The sequence below is a fragment of the Ailuropoda melanoleuca genome, chromosome 8 (genome assembly GCF_002007445.2).
Source record: "Ailuropoda melanoleuca isolate Jingjing chromosome 8, ASM200744v2, whole genome shotgun sequence".
Taxonomy (NCBI): Eukaryota; Metazoa; Chordata; class Mammalia; order Carnivora; family Ursidae; genus Ailuropoda; species Ailuropoda melanoleuca.
In genome coordinates this window covers 123,219,253-123,241,505 of record NC_048225.1, presented here as the reverse complement: position 1 = coordinate 123,241,505, position 22,253 = coordinate 123,219,253, and the positions used below count along the sequence as shown (strand labels likewise).

The 22,253-nt window shown below is 46.9% G+C and overlaps 1 protein-coding gene across 4 annotated transcripts in view; it reads left to right on the top strand.

Annotated features, from left to right (window-relative positions):
• The window catches only part of ATF6 (activating transcription factor 6), a 205,880-nt gene extending 194,129 nt beyond the window's left edge, over positions 1-11,751 (top strand). For all 4 annotated transcript variants that reach the window (XM_034667251.1, XM_034667252.1, XM_011226064.3 and 1 more), the window contains one exon: positions 6,720-11,751. In XM_034667251.1, coding sequence (XP_034523142.1) covers positions 6,720-6,928 — 209 coding nt within the window. In that variant the 3' untranslated portion in view covers positions 6,929-11,751. The remainder of the gene's footprint in view (positions 1-6,719) is intronic.
• Positions 11,752-22,253: the final 10,502 nt, after the last annotated feature.

Here is a 22,253-nt window from a genome sequence, read left to right as displayed (position 1 = left end):
TCTTTGGGCAACTAATCTTTGATAAAGCAGGAAAAAACTTCCGGTGGAAAAAAGACAGTCTCTTCTATAAAGGGACTTCTTTACACTGAAAAGAAATGGCACTAATAACAAAACCTATGAAAATAAAAATCTCACCAGAAAAGCTAAATCTATAGAAAAAATAGTGGTTTATTTACTTAAAAAGCTAGCATGAACCTAAAAAACAAAAGCAGTAAAATCAACTAAAACTACAATAGTTAAGGAATACATAAAAACATGTAAAATGTGGGGCACCTGGGTAGCACAGTCGTTAAGCGTCTGCCTTCGGCTCAGGGCGTGATCCCGGCGATCTGGGATCGAGCCCCACATCAGGCTCCTCCACTGGGAGCCTGCTTCTTCCTCTCCCACTCCCCCCCTCCCCGCTTGTGTTCCCTCTCTCGCTGGCTGTCTCTCTGTCAAATAAATAAATAAAATTAAAAAAAAAAAAAGTAAAATGTGACATCCAAGACAAATTTCAAATTTAAGTTGCTATCAACTTACTGTTATTTACATAGGGTAATGTTAAACAGTTAACAAAATGGCAATAAGTACATACCTATCAATAGTTACTTTAAATGTAAACAGACTATAGGAACGCCTGGCTGGCTCACTTGGTTGGGCATCTGCCTTCGGCTAAGGTCATGATCCCTGGGTTCTGGGATCGAGTGCTGCATCAGGCTCCCTGCTCAGCAGAGAGCCTGCTTCTCCCTCTGCCTGCCACTCTCTTTCAAATAAAGAAATAAATTAAAAAAAAAAAAAGTTATGAAAATAAAAAAAAAATAGATGTAATCAGACTATAAATTCTCCAATCAAAAGACATGGAGTGGCTGAAGACTAATGAAAGGCAAAGAGGGGAAGTACATAATGATAAAGGGGGTCAATCTAGCATGGAGATAAAACATTTATAAATATATATGCACCCAATGTAGGTGCACCAAAATTACAGAAAGTGACTGTTAACCAACCAAGAGAAATTGACAGCAATACTTACATTGATGGATCATCCAGACCGAAAATCAATAAAAAAAACATCAGCCTTAAGTGACACACTCGACCAGATGTACTTGATACATACAGAACGTTACGTCCAAAAGCAGCAGAATAAACATTCTTCTCCAGTACATCTGGAACATTCTCCAGGATAAATCACATATTAGGCCACAAAACAGGTCTCAGTAAATTCAAGAAGGATGAAATCCTTTCAGGCATCGTTTCTGACCACAACAGTGTGAAATTAGAAATCAATTACAAGAAGAAAACTAGAAAAACTACAAATATGTGGAGATTAAACAACACATTACTGAACAGCTACTGGGTCATAGAAGTCGTCAAAGGTGAAATTAAAAAATACCTAGAAACAAATGAAAATAAATGTAAAATCCATGAGATGGGCAAGAGAGGGACTTTCATAATACAGGCTTATTTCAAGAAGCATCTCAAACAACTTAACTTTATACCTAAAAAAACTAGAAAAAGAACAAAGTACAAAGTAAGTAGAAGGAAGGAAATAAAGAACAGAGGAGAAATAAATGAAATAGAGACTAAAAAGATAATGGGAAAGATCAGTGAAACTAAGAGGTAGTTCTTTGAAAAGATAAACAAAATAAACCTTTAGCTAGACTCACCAAGAGAGGGCTCAAATAATTTCAGAAATGAAAGTTAAACTGATTCCACAGAAATACAAAGGATCATAAGAGAATATTATGAACAATTATATGCCAAAAAATTGGACAATCTAGAAGAAAGGGATAAATTTATAGAAACACAATTTTCCAAGACTGAACTACAAAGAAATAGAAAATCTAAATAGATTATCAAAAACCTCCAAACAAACAAAAGTCCAGGGCCAGATGGCTTTACTGGTGAATTCTACCAAACATTTAAAGATTTAATATCCATCTTTCTCAAACTCTTCCAACAAATTGAAGAGGAGAAGAGCTTTCAAACTCATTTTACATGGCCAACATTACCCAGATACCCAAACCAGACAAAGACACCACAAAAAAAGAAAATTGCAAGACAGTATCTCTGATGAACGTTGATGTAAAAATCCTTAACAAGATTTTAGCAAACCAAATTCAACAATACATTAAAATGGTCATACAGTACAATCAAGTGGGATTCATTCCAGGGATGCAAGGATGGTTCAGCAATCACAAATTAATCAATAGGATACACCACATTGACAAAAGGAAAGATAAAAATCATATGATCATCTCAAAAGATGCAGTAAAAGCACTGGACAAAATGAAACATCCACTTATAAAAACTCTAAACAAAGTAGGTATAGAAAGAGCATACCTTACTGGGTGTTATATGTAAGTGATGAATCACTAAATTCTCCTGAAACCAGTATTACACTATATGTTAACTAACTAGAATTTAAATAAAAACTTGAAAAAAAAGGGGCACCTGGGTGGATTAGTTGGTTGTTTGGCTTGGGTCATGATCTCAGGGTTGTGGGATGGAGCACCTGGTGACGCTCCACACTCAGCATGGAGTCCGCTTGGGATTCCCTCCCTCCCTCCCCTGTTACCCTTCCCCCCGCACTCATGAGCTCTCTCTCTCTAAAATAAACATTTTTAAAAATGTTTTTTGGGAAAAAATAAGCATACCTCAACATAATAAAGGCCATATATGACAAACCCACAGCTAACATCATATTCAGTGGTGAAGAGCTGAAAGCTTTTCCTCTAAGAACAAGGATGAACACTCTCACCACTTCTATTCAGCGTAGTATTGGAAGTTGTAGCCACAGCAGTCAGACAAGAAATAAAAGGCATACAAATTGGAAAGAAAGAACTATTGTTATTTGCAGATGACAAAATACTTTTAAAAAATAGAAAACCCTGAAGACTCCACAGAAAAAGGATTAGTATTGATGAATTCAGTGAAGTTGTAGGATACAAAATCAATATACGAAAATCTGTTGTTTCTATACATGAATAATGAACTGTCAGGGAAATCAAGAAAATAATTCCAATTACAGTTACATCAGTAAGAATAAAACACCTTAGAATAAATTTAACCAAGGAGGTGAAAGACCTGTATACTCAAAACTATAAGCCATTAATGAAAGAAATTGAAGAAGATATAAACAGAAAGATATTTCATGTTCATGGATTGGAAGAATTCATATTGTAAAATATTTATACTAATAAAGCATCCTCCACATTTACTGCCATTCTAATCAAAATACCAACAGCATTTTTCACAGAACTAGAACAAGTAATTCTACCATTCATGTGGAACCACAGAAGACCCTGAATACTCAAAGCAGTCTTGAGAAAGACCAAAGCCAGAGGTCTCACGCTCCCTGATTTTAAACTAGAACACAAAGCTATAGTAATCAAAACAGTACTGCAGTAGCAGAAAAACACAAGGATCAGTAGAATAGAATCGAAAGCCCAAATATAAACCTTCATGTATATGGTTCATCAATTTTTGACGAAGCAAGAATACACAAGGGAGAAGAGACAGTAAATGGTGTCGGGAAAACTAGATCGCTACACACAGAAGAATGAAACTGGACCATTATTTTATACCATATAGAAAAATTAACTCAAAGTGCATTAAAGACTTGAAGACCTGGAACCATAGAACTCCTGGAAGAAAACATAGGTGGTAAATTCCTTGACATCCATCTCAGTGACATTTTCTTGGATCTGACTCCAAAGGCAACAGGAAAAAAGCAAAAATAAGCAAACTGAACTACATTAAACTAAAAAGCTCTGCACAGTAAAGAAACTATCAACAAAATGAAAAGGCATCCTACGCAATAGGGGAAGATACTTGCAAATCATATATCCAGTAGTGTTCATATCCAAAATATATAAAGAACTCAAACTCAGTAACAGAAAAATCCAATTAAAAAATGGGCAGAGCAGTAAAACAATCATCAAGTAGGGCAATTATTCGTTATCATAGTAGCAATGAAATCTCAGTTCAGATGTTAAAATTTGACTCCCTCAAGATGTTATATTAACTAAGTCATGTAAAAAAAAAAAATGGGCAGAGGATCTAAATAGACATTTTCCCAAAGACATCCAGATGGCCAACAGGCACATGAAAAGGTACTCAATGTCACTAATCACAAGAGAAATGAAAATCAAAACAACGAGATACCACCTCACACCTGTCAGAATGGCTGTTATCAAAATGACAAGAAACAACAGATGTTGGCAAGGACATGGAGGAAAAGAACCCTCATGTATGGGGAATGTAAATTGGTGCAGCCATTGTGGAAAAGGGTATAGAAGTTCCTCGAAAAACTAAAAATAGAAGTGCCGTGTAATCCAGCAATTCCACTACTGGTTATCTATCTATAGAAACTGAAAACACTCATTTGAAAAGATATATGCACCCCTGTGTGCACTGCAGCAGCATTTACAGTAGCCAAGATACGGAAACAACCTTCTTGTCCATTGATGGATGAGTGGATAAAGATGGGGCTTGTGTGAGTGTGTGTGTGTATATACAATGGAATAGTATTCAACCACAAAAAAAGAATGAAATCTTGCCGTTTGCAACATGGATAGACCTAATGGATGTTATGCTACGTTATATAAGCAGACACAAAGACGTATACCTCATGATTTCACTTATATGTGGAATCTAAAAAATAAAACCAAATCCAGACTCATAGAGAACAGATTGCCCATTGCCAGAGGGGGAAGTGGGCTGGAGTAGGGAGCAAAATGGTAAAGGGATCAAGAAGTAGAAACTTGTAGTTATAAAATAAGTCGTGTGGATTTAATGTACAGCATGGGGAATATAATCAATAATACTGTATTAACTTTGTACGGTGACACATGAAACTAGACTTACTGTGGTGATCATTTTGCAATGTACATAAATGTCGAATCACCAGGTTGTACACATGAAACTAAAATAATATTTTATATCAGTTATACCTCAGTTTTTTAAAAAGCTAAGCAAATGACTTAATTTTCATTGCATTTTGGTAGGACTCATAAAATTGAGGTGTCCACAGCAATGGTCTTAAAGAATAGATAGGGTTAGTTCATGCACAGGAGCAACCAGCTGTTCTTCATCTCTAGTAAGGCTGGGAAAGAAGGAAATTAGCTTCAACTGTAGAAGAGATTTATAAAACTTATAATGAGAAATTAATCATCAACCAAGACTATTTTAAAAATTAGAGCAGATAGCCAACCAGTAGAAGTGGAGGAATGATGTCTTCCATTGGCTTTAACACACATTATAACATCTGCTCAAGGAACTTAAAATTGATAGGCTATTAGATCCAATAGTTTTCAACTTCTAGGAAGTCATTCACCCCTTTGAGAATATGATGGGGCTCCTCACCAGAAAAATGAACACACAAATACAACTTCGCATGCAATTTCAGGGAACTTACAAACTCCCTAAAGTCTATGCATTAGACCCTAATTTAAGACCCACTGGATTAGAGGATTTCCGTAAGTCCTAAACTGTGACACACTCCATGGCTCAATTTTCCCAAACATAACAATGGAATCTGAAGATCAAATGTCAAACTTTGGATTTTCTTCCTCTAGATTTATAATACTTGGCATGTACAGTGTTGAAGTAAAAACAAAAAAATAGAATTCTACTTTTAAATTCAGTTCTTGGTCCTAGAGAAGCCAGATGTTTAATTTTAAAAGTCATTAGTTGGCTGTATATCATCTTCATAAACACGCAGTAAGACTAGGCCTTCGCCTGGTCCCCACTCCCAGCTCCGGATTCACGGGGGACATACAAACAGATGCCAGCATTATTCCGCATTCACACACCTCCTAACTGCACTGCTGTGAATGTCCGGCTGGGCTTGGAGAGACTGTCTACTCAACAATCCTCTCTTCAGTCTTATGCCCAAGTTTCATTGACTACAATGAAAGTTGGAAAATGACTACCCAGAATTACAAATCAGAAAACAATTGGCCCTCCCTTAAAATAAAGAGTGTTCATCCTCTCAGGAAGTAAGGGCATGTGTGTGTTAGACTTGTGATGAGTTCCCCCAGACATGGTAAGTGAGCGCGACCTTTTGTGGTTTTCCTGTTCCCTCTGCAACTAGCCTCTAGTTTACCTGCAAGTCCTGTAGCACTCCCTCTAGTCCCAAATCGGAAATGTCCTTGTTTCTCGTACCTGGAATCAAGAACTCTAGAATCACACACTTCCCTCTGGGCAAGAGCTTCAATATCACATCTGCACCTTGTCGGTCTTCACTGTACTTTATACCGCTAAGGCCAACCTTTAAATTCGTAGCTGGGACTGTCTTAGGGAAATCAGAAACATGGCTGATGAATGGAAGGCAAGCGGTCTCGGCCCGGTCTCCTTTCCATGCACACGGTAGGTTGGATCTTCTGACAAGTATTCCTTCCCACTGTTGAAGGGCAGAGGGACTTAGGTGTTCTTCCCTCTACCCACTGCAGAAATCCTCACAGGGTGTCTGTGGACAGATGCTCTGGGGTGAACTCTGCCACTCCTCTAAGACCTTACTGGGCCGATGGAGGTTGTCTGGGAGCTGGAATCGAGGACAGACCGTCCCAGCACCGAGTCCCACTGTAGCTCTGCTTAGTGATGGAGGGAGCCCCTCTGTTGCCTTGAAAGCCTGTTGACGGTTCATACCCATAAAACTTATTTAGGTCTGAGACTGAAGCTTATGGTAGAATTGCACATGCTGGTGAATATTTATTCCTTGTGTGCTTCCGTCCCCACAGAGAACGTGATCAATGGGCAGGATTACGAAGTGATGATGCAGATTGACTGTCAGGTGATGGACACCAGGATCCTCCACATCAAGAGCTCGTCGGTTCCTCCTTATCTCCGAGAGCAGCAGAGGAATCAAACCAACACCTTCTTCGGCTCCCCGCCAGCAGCCCCAGAGGCAGCTCACGTTGTCAGCACCATCCCGGAGTCTGTACAGTAGCCTCTCAGGCTGCACTGGAAAACACGGTGGGACTCTGCCAAGCTGAAGAGCAGGGGAGAGACCTGTTCCTGTCCACCTTCTTGGTGGCAGGCAGAGAGCTGCCTCGCGGTAGGGTTTGAGGGATAGCGAGAAAAGTTGTTTTTCACCATCTGCCCTTCTACTCGGAAAGCACTGATACTCAGACACAAGGGAAGCAGCCTTTCTCTGACGGCAGACGTTGCCTGCATCCTCTGTTGCTGCCTGGTGTCAATTTTTTCTGTACCTTTCTAAATTGCTTTTCCTTCTGTATTTCTTTTGTGTTTAAATAGTCATCTTTAAAATAAGATCCTCTCTTCTCTGCCATTTCACTTATTGATAAAGAGGTTTTTATTTATAGCTGTACAGCACACCGATGTTTCCAGCAATTAGTTTATTAACTTAATGCAAATCCATTGTGGATATTGTGCTTATTGGAAACAGATTTCAAAACCAGAACAGCCAAAAACATCCCCAAAAAGAGTCAAGACAATTGAGAGCTTTAGGTAAAAGGGAAAAACCCCCATTGGGTAAAGTTGGTCTTTGCCTGAGAATTGTGGCTCCCACCTGACCCGGGTGCCCGTGGGGGGAGGGGGGCAGCAGGGTGGAGAGAATGTCAGGGAAGAGCAGGGTCCGCGCTGGGCCATGGAAAGAGGAGCCAGCTCTGTTAACACATGTTTAAGACGCTGCAGGTTTTGATGTGACTGGAGTTGAAGACCAAAGCCACAGCAGCCATTTGTTCAGAGGCCACGGAGTGTTGGCATCTGTGCTTATGTGTTCTCTTCACTCGTCTGGTGCAGGTCCACAAGGACCCCGGCACAAATCCTTCAGGTTTGCTTTGAATCCCCACCACGACACACCTTCTAATACGACGACACCGAATTTGGCCCAGGAACACGCAGGGTGACGTTAACAAGAGGGTTTTTTCTCATGAGAATTGACAAGTATTTATTCCTTAAGACTTTGTAGACAGGCAAGCTTGGATTCCTGTTCGGGGAGTGCATCGCACAATACAGCAATAATTTTCTGTTTTTCCAGTGAAAATACTGAAGGAATTAACTTTTTTATCCTCCCGTGGAAAAAGAGAGAGGAAGAGAGAAAGAAAAGAAAGAAAAATAGCCCTATTGCGTTCCATCATATCTTACTGGATTTGACTACTTTCCTCTCCTCCCTGATTTCTGCCTTTGGTTTCTAAAGGGAGTCTTCCTGTTCTCCTGTGAAACTTCATACTTTCTCTCTAGAACTTGTTCTGCTGACATGGCTTCTTAACCTTGTCCACTTGCCTGGGCCGGCATTCTTCCCTTCCAGTCCCACTCCGGCCTCCCATTGCTCTGAGCTGGAGGAGGAGAGACCACAGGTGCAAGTCCTGTGGGGTGCCCTGCGGCCAACCCCTTCTGCCCGCAAGGGTCGGCCTGGGTCCTAAATAATTCTGAAGAATCACTAAGGCATCCACCTCTGGATAGTGGCGCCTCTCTGCCCAAGCTTATCAGCTGAGCTCCGAGGAGATCCGTGTAACTCAGTGTGGCCAACGGGGTGCTCTGCTCCCCAGGTCCCTGGGAATCTGGGCTTTGGCCGCGTTAACAAGCTTCTGAGAGCCTGGGTGGCCTGGCCCCTGCTGTGGCTGCTGTCCTGGGTGACGTCCACCCAGGAACCGCCTTTCCTGGGGTGCTCCTCCTCTAATGGACAAGACCTGCACATGGCAGGACAGCCTTCTCTCGGAGTGTCTCCTCCCGTCCCAGCGCCTTCCATCTGGTGTGCACACCAGCCACGCAAGCAGCCACGGCCAGCAGCAAGGTGACATGGTTGTTCCCAAGCTGATAGCCTGCTGGAGCTGTTGGAGCTGTCACAGCGGATGTGGGCCCAGCCTTACAGATGGTGCTTCCTCTCCCGTGCATGGACTCACAGCCACAGACCGCCCCACGGCTTCTCGGTCTTCACCCTCCGTCCCAGCTTCCCTGACCGGTCCGACCAATGGTGGCCGTCATGGAGCCCACCTGGATGCCTCTCCTGCAGGCGGGGACGCAGGTGGGGCTGCAGGTGCCAAGAGTAAGGGGTCCTGACTGCTCACAGCAGCGTGGGAGCTGCGCCGGCTCTCCCCCAGTTACCTGCTCTTGAGGTGATCGTCTGGAGATGAGGGAGCAGGCTTCTCCTCAGGGGAAGTCTCAGGAAGGGAGAGAATGACAGCTGCGAAGTATTCTACTTTTCTAATTGCTGACAAAGCTCTTACTGATTCCTGGGCCCCACAGTGGTTTTGATGTAAGATCTGTGCTTGCACCAGTTAGACCTGATGGGAAGGAGAAAGCGCTGTGCCTGATGAACAAATTAAGCTGCTGTTTGGGTTTAGTTTTAGGATGAAATCACCTTTTGCGGATTGCAGCCAGGAATGACGGGATATGCGTCTATATCTTCATTTATTAAGTTTTTATTAAGTGGGATTTTGCAAACTTGTGGGATAATTAGATAAACCAGAGGACGCAAGTCCACCCATAGCATAGAGGACTCTGTTCCCTTTCTTCTGCCGCGCTGCCTCCCCCAGGAAGTGATGGAAGGCACGGCCGGGCCGGTTCCCCCACCTGCTTGTGAGCCCCACATGCTGAGCTTTCATGGCAGCGGATGGTTCCTCGTGCTAACTATTGAGTCAAGCATCAGGGCTCCTCCCCACGGGGTTCATTCCCCAGCAGAACACACAGCTCCGTCAGCCTGGTAGTGAATGGCCTCTTTCCAAAGTTGGGATTTGTAAAAGGATCATCTTGACTCAAAAGCTTGCCATGCTTGTCATTTAAAAGCTTTCCATTACATTATTGGGTGAGGTTTATCTTTTCACAAGGAAAAAAACAAAAACAAAGAAACCAAAATGTAATTACAGAATCTCAGAGCATCTTTGAACTTTTTTCTAAATGACTACAGGCTGCAGCACAAGCTGGCATGTCTTTGCCTTTTCTTCTGAGCAAGAAATAGACACGGAGGTATTTGAAAGCAGCAATGTTATGAGTCATTCTTGAGTGTTTGAATAAACATTACTTAGAAACAGACAACTTGGGATTCAAACTGATTTTCTATCATTTTTAAAGAGACACTGTCCCGACAGATCTTCCTGGCTCTTACCTCCTCACCCCTGGGCATGAACCCCCATCGGCATAGCCGTGACCCTGATGAGACGGCCGTGGCTGCAGCCTTTGGGGCGATGGAAATCGGACTCCTCTCCAGCTCCCTGCAACGTTTGCACTACTTTCTGGCTCTTGCCCTCTCACTCAGCTCAGGTTGTGAAACTTGGCAGAAAAATAGCACAGGGAAAAACCCGTATTTGACTTTGGAACACTGAAAAGTTTCCAAGCGACTTCTACTTTCAGCTACCTAGAAGTCACCCCTTTTTCCGGACGAGCCAGAGCCAGACCCTATGTCCCCTGCAGCCTGACCTCATGGACGCTTTCCACCCAGCGAAGCCCGTTCCACTGCACCCCAACGGGCCAACTCCGCTCTGGCAGCAGATACCCAGGAACTGAAGTTCGAATGAAGCCTCTCATCCTATTGGTTGTTTCATGTGCATTAACCTCTCAAGACTGCTTAACGCTATAATTGACAGATGCTTATCACCACTTTTGGACCCCACATTTTTATATTACATAATGTTATTTTTGCCCCTCCTGAGTCATTCTAATTTACAGAAATTAGGATTTTTGCTGCTAATATGAGCACTAATTATATTACGTACCTTAAAAACAAGAATAAAGCCTAAAAAGAGGAAACGTGAGAAATGCTCATTCCTACTACTAAGGCAACTATTGTGTCCCCCACCCCCAGGGGTTGTGTTCGATTTTTAATTTTCTAGGAAAACAGAATACTGGACTACCCAAACAGTTGTTGCTCGAGTCCAGATCGAACTATGCACATAAAAGAAATGCCGTTTTCTCCTCCCTGAAAATAGAAGTCAGAGTGTAACCTGTTAACTTATATTTTTAGTGACTAAGCTTAAAACAAAGTTTATTTTAGATAAGTCTAGAGCTTTGAGCAGACTGTTCTAATAGTTATCTGTCAGGTTAGGAAAAGAATGACAAAGGCATCTTGATCAGGAAATTTGGTCCCGTGTATGAATGTCATGGCTAGCCACTGCCCAATAGTGGACGCTGGTTTTGACATAACGGTTTGCAGGCTTTAAGCGTTAGAGGTCCAGCATGTTAAGAGACTTAATTGTATTAGTTTGGGGAACCAAGGAGTACATAAATCATAGTCTCTCACTTGCCAAGGTCAGCAGACAGCACACTGCTTTGCTGCTGGTGCCCAGCACCGTTGATGACCACTAGTTAAACTAGGAGGCTTGATCTAGCCCCCTCCAACCAGGGGGGTAACCCCAGAGATAGACCGGCAGGTTGGCTTTCACAGTCAATGTCTGTTGGACCATTCAACTCACACTCAGCTCTGATTTCCAGGTCAGCCATCTGGTTAAGAGGGGGAAAGAGAACTTTAGATGAAAGCTACCAGGTACTACTGGCCTTAAGGCTCCAATTTCTTGTTTCTCATCATGTTGACAAGTGTGGTTGGGCTAAGATCCACCATGCTTCACCCGTGGAGCCATTAGAGCCAGAGGAGAGAGGTCCACCAAGCCTTTCACCAGGGTTTTCCTTCTAAGATTGCATGACGATAAGTTAAAGATGAGGAGGAACAAGGTATCACTCTCTCCTGTAGTAGTTGAGTTGGTTTACGATGCATAAAGAAACCATGACAACAAACTTAACATGGTTTTAAGCAAGTCTTTACAATGCAATACTTGTTCTTTGTCTAAGATTCAAATAAAGACTTTTTAAACTTGCCTTATTTTGTTCTGTATATAGAGGGGAAAAAAGACCCAAAATGAATCTTGAATGTGAAGAGATTAGTAATGAGAAGGGAAACCTAAAATGGCTTGTGGCCTGTTACTGTTTAGATGAAAACAATAGAACTCCTTTCTACTCCCCCCCCCCAGCCTGGTTAAGTAAAAGTTTCCTTTATCGTGTCCAAATATTTCGACTACAATCTTAACCAAGGAGAAAAATTAGTCTAAGAACTCCTACTTTGTCCTTCTACTACATCAGGAAGCTGGATTACTCAGTCACACCACAGGCGTCTTCCCAGCTTGAAGTGACCAATGTCACTGTCACTGTGCATGAAGCTCACTGCAGACCGACAGCAGGACCCATCCGGGGTGATTAATGCGGATGCCTCAAACACCACTCTAGGCTCACTAGTCCCGCTCTCTTATTTCAGTCTTCCCAACAACCCAGCCCCTGTCACGGTTACATGATTAGGAAGAATACCCAGGATCTGGACCCAGGCAGTCTAGCTCCAGCCTGTGGACTCTTGGCCACCATATTGTTCCACCTCCAGACACACACATCCCATGCAGGTCCTGCCCTGATGGAGCTCACAGTTGGCCTGTGGCGCCAGATACAGAAATACACAAAATTAATAACATGAGGGTTCTCTTAGAGGCAAAACTACATGTGTTTCCCTCTTCTGCCGAGAAGGTTAGCCGACACTGGAGGACGGGCTGAGCAGCAGAAAAGAAAGTGGGATTGAGCCACAAGGCTTGGTCTCTGGGTGCTGGAGCTGTCAAATGTAAATCCTTTTTATCATCCCAAACCTTCATTGAAAGCCTGCTGCACACACAGCTTTGCTCAGGGAGGGAAGAAACGGGAGGATGCTTGCCGTGGAACTGGTGAGAACAGCGCGCAGACAGTAAAGCAGGATGATTCAAAACCAGAGTCCAGAGGTGAACAGGGAAATCCGTCTTCCCCCTCCCCCACCAAATCCTATGGGATTGTCCCCTGGAACTTCCCTCTGTATGTGCGGTATGGGTCAAGCCAATTTGCAGATCTCGAAGGAGAACCACAGCTGACATTTGGAATGAATCTCACACGGTGCCACGAACAGAGGGCTCTTCTCTCACATACTCTGCAACGTATCTAACTGTTCCTCGTTAGAAAGGTAGACCACTTTCCGGTGTTTTGTTTACCCTATTGGATCTATAGCCCGTTTCGCTCCATCATACCCATTTGGTGTGGTCTGCACACCAATGCCAGCAGAGAATCTGGCCCTCAGTTCACTCTCTTTTTTTTTTTTTTTTTTTTTTTAAGATTTTATTTTATTTTCGACAGAGATAGAGACAGCCAGCGAGAGAGGGAACGCAAGCACGGGGAGTGGGAGAGGAAGAAGCAGGCTCATAGCAGAGTAGCCTGATGTGGGGCTCGATCCCAGATCGCCGGGATCACGCCCTGAGCTGAAGGCAGACGCCCAACCGCTGTGCCACCCAGGCGCCCCCTCAGTTCACTTTCTAACAGCTGATGCGTGTTGAAGACCTAACCTCTGCCAGACTGGGCTAAGCATTTGCAAGCATTAGCTCATTAGGCTTTACCGCAGCCTTCTGACATATGTACCATTATTCATGTGTTCCAGATAAAGAAATTGGCACAGACGATGAAGGAACTTGCCCAAGAACTTACAACTAGCACATGCCAGAGCTGGGATTGGAAATGAAGTCTCTCCTGATTTTAAAAACCACATTCCTTCCACTATGCCACGTTACCACTCATCCCTTAAAGCCACAAAGGAAGCAACAGGAGACAAAGTAGAGAGAAAGAAACAAAGCCACATATCACAGGCAACCAAGGGGTGGAAGTATGTTCAGGAAAGGGGGAAGATAGGTAAGACACAAGATCCAACAGTGCCGTGGGTTTTCTGCGAACTCCTTCCCTCTGAAGCCACATGCTCAGTGCTGGTTGCACGTGGAGCCCACAGGGGCCTGTGCTCTGCTTCTCCCGGACCTCAGTCCTTGTGGTCTGCATCCTGGATGAGTGACCCAGGGGGGTGAAGACGAACTGGGTGCTCCCATAATTGAAGGCTCCAGGCACAGCTGACTTCCCACCCTGCTCATGTCCGGGGGCCCAAGTGTGACGGCCCTGTCCCCAGACTGCAGCCACTGTCTACTCTTTCCACGACAAGTTCTTTCTACAAAGTTTTCACTGCAGAATTAACTTCTAGTATGGAGGCTGACTGTAGATGGGAAAAGATGCTTCTGTAAGAGATCACCGACATTCAGATCCAAAACTGCAATGTTTCCGTCCAGAAGGAAAGGACAGATCTTTAAAGGAGATGCAACATGGCCATGTTGAGAAGCGGGTCTTCTGGTCAGAATAACTATTTGCAGCACTATCGCTCCTGAAAACTGCTCATTTAGTTTACGGCCATACCACCCTGAACGCGCCCGATCTCGTCTGAAAACTGCTCATTTAGATGGGGGGCCTTGCAGTGCTAACCAGAAAAACCCACCCAACTGTACAGTATTTCCTGTTGTTGACAGTATAGCCCTACATGGGTGAGCATCAGCTGATTACAAAGGAAGAGCAGAGAGCCCCAAAGATGGCCCTGCTTCTCATTTCTTCAGTGTCCTGTTTGACTTGCAAAGCCTCTGGGGTTATCTACACTGCAAAGCACCCAGTGGAACTTGCATTCTTGGGCTGCATTTCACCACACACTGTGGGCTAGAGGTCGTGGCCCCAGAATTTAAAAACTTTGCCACAGATTCTAAGTGTTGGCCCAGTCTCAGACATGTACCACCGATCTGTGGGAAATGGCACAGATGAACCAGACAATATCCTTGTCCTCAAAGACATGTGAATGATGTCTCTTCCCTGGGTCCCTGGGGTCACCCTTCTGTTCCCACAGAAAAGTAAAGATAATTTCCAGAAGAGGGTAAGATTGCTGGATAGCCTGAAAAATAAGTTTATTTAGACACAAGCTGCTCTCAGGAGAGCTTTGGGATGGAAGATTCATTGGCCAGTGTCTTTGTCACGGCCGCAGAGCTCACCCACTCACTTGGCCACTGGTCCTAGGACACAAAAGAATGCATTTCACCACATTGTCTCGGGTTTCCTGGCGGTACTGGAATTCTCCTCTGCTAAGTGACTTGTTCACATCAGACCCACACATCGCCCCCTCCAGCCTGGCATCCTGGAAGAAGGCAGTTACAGCAACCCCCACCCTGCGAGCCTGGCTGTTTCCATCAAATCCTCAGCAGGAGGGGAACTGGAAATTCATCTTAATTTGAACAGTATGAGCAGGATAGATGCTGGAACATTTAACCTCTTGTTAAATGGCTCTACGGGTCACCACTCAGGTGAGCACAACTAGAAGCACATTCTAGTGAGCAGCACATTTGGGGCTAATTCCGTCTCCCCAAGATTTATAACCTGGTACAAGTCAGCAAAGCATGAACAATCCAAGGAGGGAAAAATCTACTCTTAGATACATGAAGGGTGGGAGGCTCCTGTAGCAGCATTTTGTCCTTCTTCCTAGGCTCACCCCTGCAATGGCTTGTGTGTACCCATCACCCCTGCAAGACAGTGAGCTCCAAAGAGCAGGAAGCCTGTCCATGCCCAAGCCACCGCTATATCCCCAGTAGTGCCACAGTGCTTGGAACATGGCACTTTGGGGCATTTGAGGCTAAATCGGTATTTTTTTTGTTGAGTTCAAGTATTGAGCATTTAGAAAGCCACAGATAGACTTTGTCTTTCCTGGAGTGTACGTGACAGACGCATTTGTCACTTGTGCTGGCACCAAACACTAGCGACATCGCCCTACAAGCAAGCATTCATGGAGCACGTACAGCCCAGGACACTTGCTGCCCGGTGCTGAGGCAGGACTGCCAGGGACGTGTGAGAGCCTGCCTGCCCTCAGCAGAGGACACAACACGAGCTTTCCTCTCCCCTTGCTTATTCCCTCTGACTTACGTCTGTGGCAAGCTGGAAGAGAACCCGGGAAGAGGCTATAGACCATGGGTCTGCAATGATGGCCTCCATTCTGCAGCACTTGGGAACATGCTAGAAATGCAACCTCTGTGGCCCCCGACCCAGACCTACTGAGTCAGACTCTGAGGCTGGGCCCAGCAAGCTGTGTTTTCACAAGCCCTCCAGAGGGTTCTGATAGGAGCTTGCGAACCACCCATGGAGCTGCCTGTCGGAGAGGCTGGAGGACGGAGGGTGGCGGGCTTCCACCGGAGCCCAACCCTCCCAGGCTGCCATTGCTGGGGCTTTATGGAAACACCAGGAAATAATTTCCTGTTGTCACTCCTTTTTTGGAAGTCCGCGGGGGTCCCATCTTGAGCATCCCCAGCCTCCCACTGGTGGTCGCATCACCTGGCCTCCTGCTACCGTGGGTGGCCTCGTTATCAGCTGCAGGGTGGGAACTGGGCCCGGGCCCCTCATCACAAGTGTGCACTAGGTCCGTCCGCAAGTCCAGGGCTCGGGCTGCATCCAGGCAGGAGACACCGAGCTGGTGGCCTGCTTCCCTGCAGATCTGAGGCTTTCCCGGGGACCGAGCACCCTCTCCTGAGGAAGGGAGAGAGCTCCTGGGCCGCTGTCAGCCCTTCCCCGGAGCAGGGCTTCACCACGAGGCTGGGAGAGCCCCCAGGGCACGTGGCAGGGGCACCCCAGAGAGAATGCTCCCTCATCCCCCTCCATCACAGCTCTGAAGCTCTGTCTGTGCCCCACACTCTACTGGGCCGGCTGTGGCTCTGACCCCCTTCAGCACAGCACTCTATTCCTGGCGCCCACACTTTGCACAGTGGAATCACCTGGGGATATTTAAAAACTGCTCCCGCCTGGCCCCCTCCCTCAAATGCTCTGACTTCATGGGTACAGGGTGTGACCCAGCCAGGGTTGGGGGGGGTGCTACCATTTCCCCAGGGGAGTCTCATGTGCAGCAAAGTTTGGGAACCAACAAACGACGTCTTTGGAGGCCAAGACCTAGCTCGCGTTCTAACACAGAGCAGCGCAGCCCTAGAGCTGGAGGGAAGAGCAGGTTCCAGGGACAAGAATTAAGTGTGTCTGGATCATCAGAAGCCAGACTCAGCAAATAGTTGGTAAAGAAAGGAGGGGCGGGAGGGAGGGCAGGGACGTAGGGGTGGCAGCTGGCGAACACTGGATTCACTGGTGGAGATGATGTCAGACATTCCTCTGTGATGTTAGAACTGGGGAAATGCGTGAAAAGACCGGGGCTGTGAAAATGGAACTTTCTGTGAAATGGCATATTCTTGGAAGGAGAGGGAGCGGGGAAGGGAAGGGCCAGGCCAGAGAGGGCACCAGAGGCAGGCCGGCTCCCCGGCCTCGACGAGCAAAGGAAAGATGGTCTGGGTTGGCCTGAGGAGCGGGTACACGAGGACCACTGCTGACCCAGAGGAGACTGAAGCCACAGAAGAAAGATGAGCCAGGAGGGACAGAATGAATCACACAGTTGCTGGGGTTGACCGAAACCCCCCCAGCTCTGGTCACATGCACAGTTCCATGAAAAGGCTGAGCGGACAGCCTCTCTCCACAGCAGCCCCTTGGGAATGGAAGGGAAAGGACACAGCAGATGGCGTGCTCCCCCTCTCTCCTCCTCCCATCCCCAGCTCTGGAGGCCTCACAGGAAGCCAGATCCTTCCCCCTGGGGAGTCTCCTGTCCGAGAGACGGTCTCCCATCCAAGAGACAGCAAGGACTGCCCCAGAGGCAGGTGGGGGAGTCCCAGGCGCAGGCCTCTGTCTCCTGTGTTGGGGTACAGCTCCCCTATCCGAGGCCTGGCACCGAGCCTCATTCTTAGATCTCACCCTGATGGCTTCCCTCTCGGGGAGGGATCCAAATATGAGGTCACAAACAGAAAAAAGTATTGTAGACAAAACCAAGAAAAATTACACAGGCTCTTAAATTTGTGGGTGAAAGGCTTTCCACCTACTTGTGCACAATCAGGAGACTTCTCAAGCCCGGGCATGACTGTAACTCACGCGTGTACAATGAGCCATCTGCAGAGGAAACGCACCAACCAGCCACATGACGTGGCCCCTGAGATGCATGGCACCGCCTGCGAGGCGGGCAGGCAGGTCCCGGGTCCTCTAGCGAGCTGGTTGGGGGTGTGGGCATGAAGACCCCACTGCCCCATGGGGGGATCCGCACTCTTCCCCACGGGGCTGCCTTCCTGAGGGTGTCAAGAGAGATGCCATCAGAGCTCCAGGAACCGTCTGGGGTTACTGGACACTGATCTCAACATCAAGTGCTTCAAGATGCCAACTGTTCTCCACTAGCCAGGTCTCCTCCTCCCTGGGCACCCGCCCCACCACACCAGGCCAGGCCACACGCCCCCGGTGCCTCGGCCCAAGCTGTTCCCTTCCCCTGCAGCAGCGCCCTGAGATCCACACAGCCACCTCTGAGCCCCTCAGAGCTTCCAGTCGGCGGTTTCCTGTGGGAGCGCAGCCAGGGCCTCATCTCTCCACTTACTGGAAGCCTTCCCTCTCCCCGCTCTGCCTCCGGTTCACCCTGACCACTGACCACGGGCCTGGCTGCACAGAGGAGCAGGAAGTGGATTCCCTGGGGGTCAGAAAGCCGGGGAGCAGAAGTCCACCACTGGCCCCTAAGTTTCAGGGGAGAGAAGGGGAACCTCCTGGGACCCTGGGGTCAGGAGCCCCTCCCCTGCAGAGCTGCCGTGGGTAGGACAGTTGTCTTGCAGGAATGCCATGACCCCAGTAGTGCCCCTGTGAAGGCCATCTTTTCTAGAACTGCAACATGGAGGGCAACGGCGCCTCCGTAACAGAAGAACCATTGTGAGACAAAGAAGTCAGAATGGGGCTCAGGTCATTAGGGTGGGGGAAATTCCACTGCTGACAGAGCAGAGTGGGCTGGAAGGGTCAGGGTGACCAAAGGGCAGCTGCAGCCTGAGGGTCAAAGATCCTTCTGTGTGCCCAGAACGGAGCTCTCTGGTGGCAGCCTACACGTCAGCACGTGCAACCACCCCTCTGAGCCAGGCCCTGGCCCAGCTCTGACAGGGACACGGAGCTGTCCTCCAGCAGCAGCCAGGCTTGGGGGAAACACATGCAGGCCTGAGCTATGTGGGGTGTGCTAGGACACAGGTGAAGAGGGAGGAGAGGATGGGTGCCTCCCCAGGTGAGCCAGGGAGGCCTTCATGAGGGAGGTGGCTTTGGGGTAAGGCCTTCATGGGTGGGGGGGGGGATTCCCATAGGTAGTGACGGGGGACTGTCACCCCTCAGGGCCTTGCAGGGGGAGGGAACAGCCTGAGCCGAAGCAGGAAAGGTGAGCTCCAGCCTGTGAAGCCTCTTGTGTGGGAGGCCTTTTGTGTCTGGGGGAGCAAACATGGCTGGTAGATAACTTTCTGCATCTCGGAGCACCACTGTGATGCTGAGAATGGTTTTGAGTAACCCAAACTGTTCCTTGAACTTGGATGGCCCTATCGCAGGAAAGTCATACTCTGAGGAGTTTCCTAGAAAGAAAGACAGAAGGGTCAACCTGCCAAAAGTGAGTGTTTCCCTGGAAGAGTGTTGCTGTTCTCCAACAACCAGGACACGCCGCATGGTCCTCGGAGTCACTGGGCCCAGTGGGCCTGGGGTCCAAGGATTCCTTCCACGGCACTTTCGACAAGAGCCCTTCTGAACTCAGAAGGTCTTGAACGTCCTCCCAGCGGCCCTTTGGCGAGAGGAAAAGCCAGTGGAGTTAACCTTGACTGAGCCCTCCCTGAGACCTTCTTCCCAGCCACAGCTGGTGGACAAGGGGTGAACGTGCTCAACCCCCATGCTCAGTGTGAAGAGATGAGCTGATACCCTGAACAAGATGGCACAGACAGGAAACCATGAGTTCTCAAGCTCGGGGGCCTCACTGAGGCTGTCGCCACGTGGGGCCACAGGCAAGATGAGTGAGCAGAGGGAAGCAGGAGTTCAGGCCCCGCAGGGAAAAGAGGATGGACACTTCCCAAATTCTCTGTCATGGTCCTAAGAAGACTGTGGTACCTCCCCGAATATCTACGGGACACCTGCTGTGTCCTCACCTCCAGCCGCCCTCCATCTGAGCCAGGCTGGGAGGAGGGGGCCCTGAGAATGCCTGCGACCCAGAGATCCCTGGTGAGACCCCCTTCCCCTCTGAGTCTCCGGGCTCAGGCGGGAAAAGCCAGCTTATTGTGGTGGGTGGAGGGTGGAGCTGGGGTTCTTCTGAGGGCAGCAGGCGGACTTCCTGACTTTCTCTCCAGCCCTCACTTTGCCTCTCCAACCCTGAAATGAGGCTGCTATGTGACTCTGGGAAGTTCACCAGAGTTTTCCAGCCCGTTCCTGGCACCTGTTGCTGTTGGCTGCACTTTAACTCCCCCAGGCGCTGCCAAATTTTCCTTGGTGCTCCCAGGCCAGGCGATCTCCTCCAGAGAGAGAGCTCAGCTGAGGTCACATGGAAAATAACCCCGGAGCAGAGGCCCACTACGAGCTGTTTCAGCTGACTTCCCTTTGTTCTCTCTGTCTGTCTCTCTCCCTCACCCCCCCCCCCACAGAGGAAACCGGCCTGCATCCCCACAGGTCACACTACACGCCCCCAAACATAGAAGTGCCACGCAGTAAACATTTGAGACAACTTGTTTGCATCTAATGACTCTGGGAACGCTTTAAAAGTAGAGAACTCCAGGGACACCGTGCCACGAGGTCTCTGTAACCGCTGGCTTCCAGACTACAAGCCCTTCCAGGGGGAAAGCTCTCAGGACAGATGAACCTTGCTTTACACCATAACACATTCCTCAAGAGTCACAGATAATCTACTCATTTCTACTCTGCCTTATTCCAAGGAAATAAAACACAAAAGCACAGCAAACATGAAGATGGCAAATTAGAAAAAGGAACTTTAAAAATATAAAATACAAAAAGATGCTCAACATCACCTGGCATCAGGGAAATGCAAATCAAACACCAATGAGATATCACCTCACACCTGTCAGAATGGCTAAAATCACAAGAAACAACAGGTATTGGTGAAGATGTGGAGAAAGGGGAACCGTTTACATGGTTGGTGGGAATGCAAACTGGTGCCGTCACTCTGGAAAATAGTATGGAGGTTCCTCAAAAAGTTAAAACTAGAACTACCCTATGACCCAGTAATTGCATTAGATATTTACCCAAAGAATACAAAAATACTAATTCAAAGGGATACATACACCCTGATGTTTATAGCAGCTTTATCTATGGCAGTCAAATTATGGAAAGAGCCCAAATGTCCACCGACTGATGAACGGATAAAGACATGGTGTATATATACAATGGAATATTACGTAGCCATCAAAAGAATGAAATCTTGTCATCTGCGATGACATGGACAGAGCTAAAGAGTATAATCCTAAGTGAAATAGATCAGTCAGAGAAAGAGAAACACCGTACGATTTCATATGTGGAATTTAAGAAACAAAACAAAGGAACAGACTCTTACCTAGAGAGAACAAGCTGATGGTGGGGTATGGGGGAAACAGGTGAAGGGGATTAAGAGCCCACTTATTACAGCGAGCACTGGGTGATGGACGGAGGGGCTGAGTCCCCATATCTTACACCTGAAACTAACATAACACTGTATGTTAACTGTACTGGAATTAAAAATTAAAAACTTAATTTAAAAAATATAAAATAGAACCAGAAGAGAGGTAAAATCAGCATGGACACGTAAAACTCAAGACAAGCTAAGCTCGCAATCGGTAAGACACAATGTAGCCATAAACTCTCCAGCAGCTGTGCGAACAGAGAAATTTGGTTACTCAAACAGTCATGTGTACACTGAGCTTTGGGAAATTGAATCACATTTCAAATACATTAGTGGCATTGCTATTAAAGAAAAACTTTGTAGCAAACTTCTAGTTTCATTTTTTTTTGGGGGGGGTCTGCTCTGCAGCCCTTCATCTGGGGAAGTGGCCCTTCCTCACTTGGTGTGATCAGGGTAGGCTGTCACTCACAGAATCCCAGCCTCATTAGGGAGGCAGGCTTCAGAGCCAAGCTTATGCATCAGACCCTCTCCTGGAAATCTGCATCCTGAGTGGAGACACCTGGGGGCTGCAGGTGGTTAAAGCAGCATCTGCCGTGAGGGTATCTTCAGAAGACAACTCACGACAATGTCTGGCTACCTGGAGCCCCAGACCTGACCTAGTTCTGTCCTTCCCATGTTTTGATTTTCCAGGTTTTCCTTGAGTCTACGAACTTCCCAGATTCTTTCCAACAAAATCTTTTTAGCCTAAGCTAACAAAAGTCTGTTTCTGTTGCTAACAACCAAGAACTCCTGGAGATATGGATGCTAATAAATTCATGTGGAATAGGAGAATGCTCTCAAAAAGCAAATCATCATCTTGAGTTGCCTTCTTGGAAAGTCACAATCCAAGACACTTTATTCAACACGCACAGCACTCAGTTGGGGAACTGGACAAGACTGCCCTTGGGCTGGACCTTGAAGACAGTCTGAGTGTGGAGAAGAGGAGGGTGAGGGTGAGGAAGGCATTCTAGGAGAA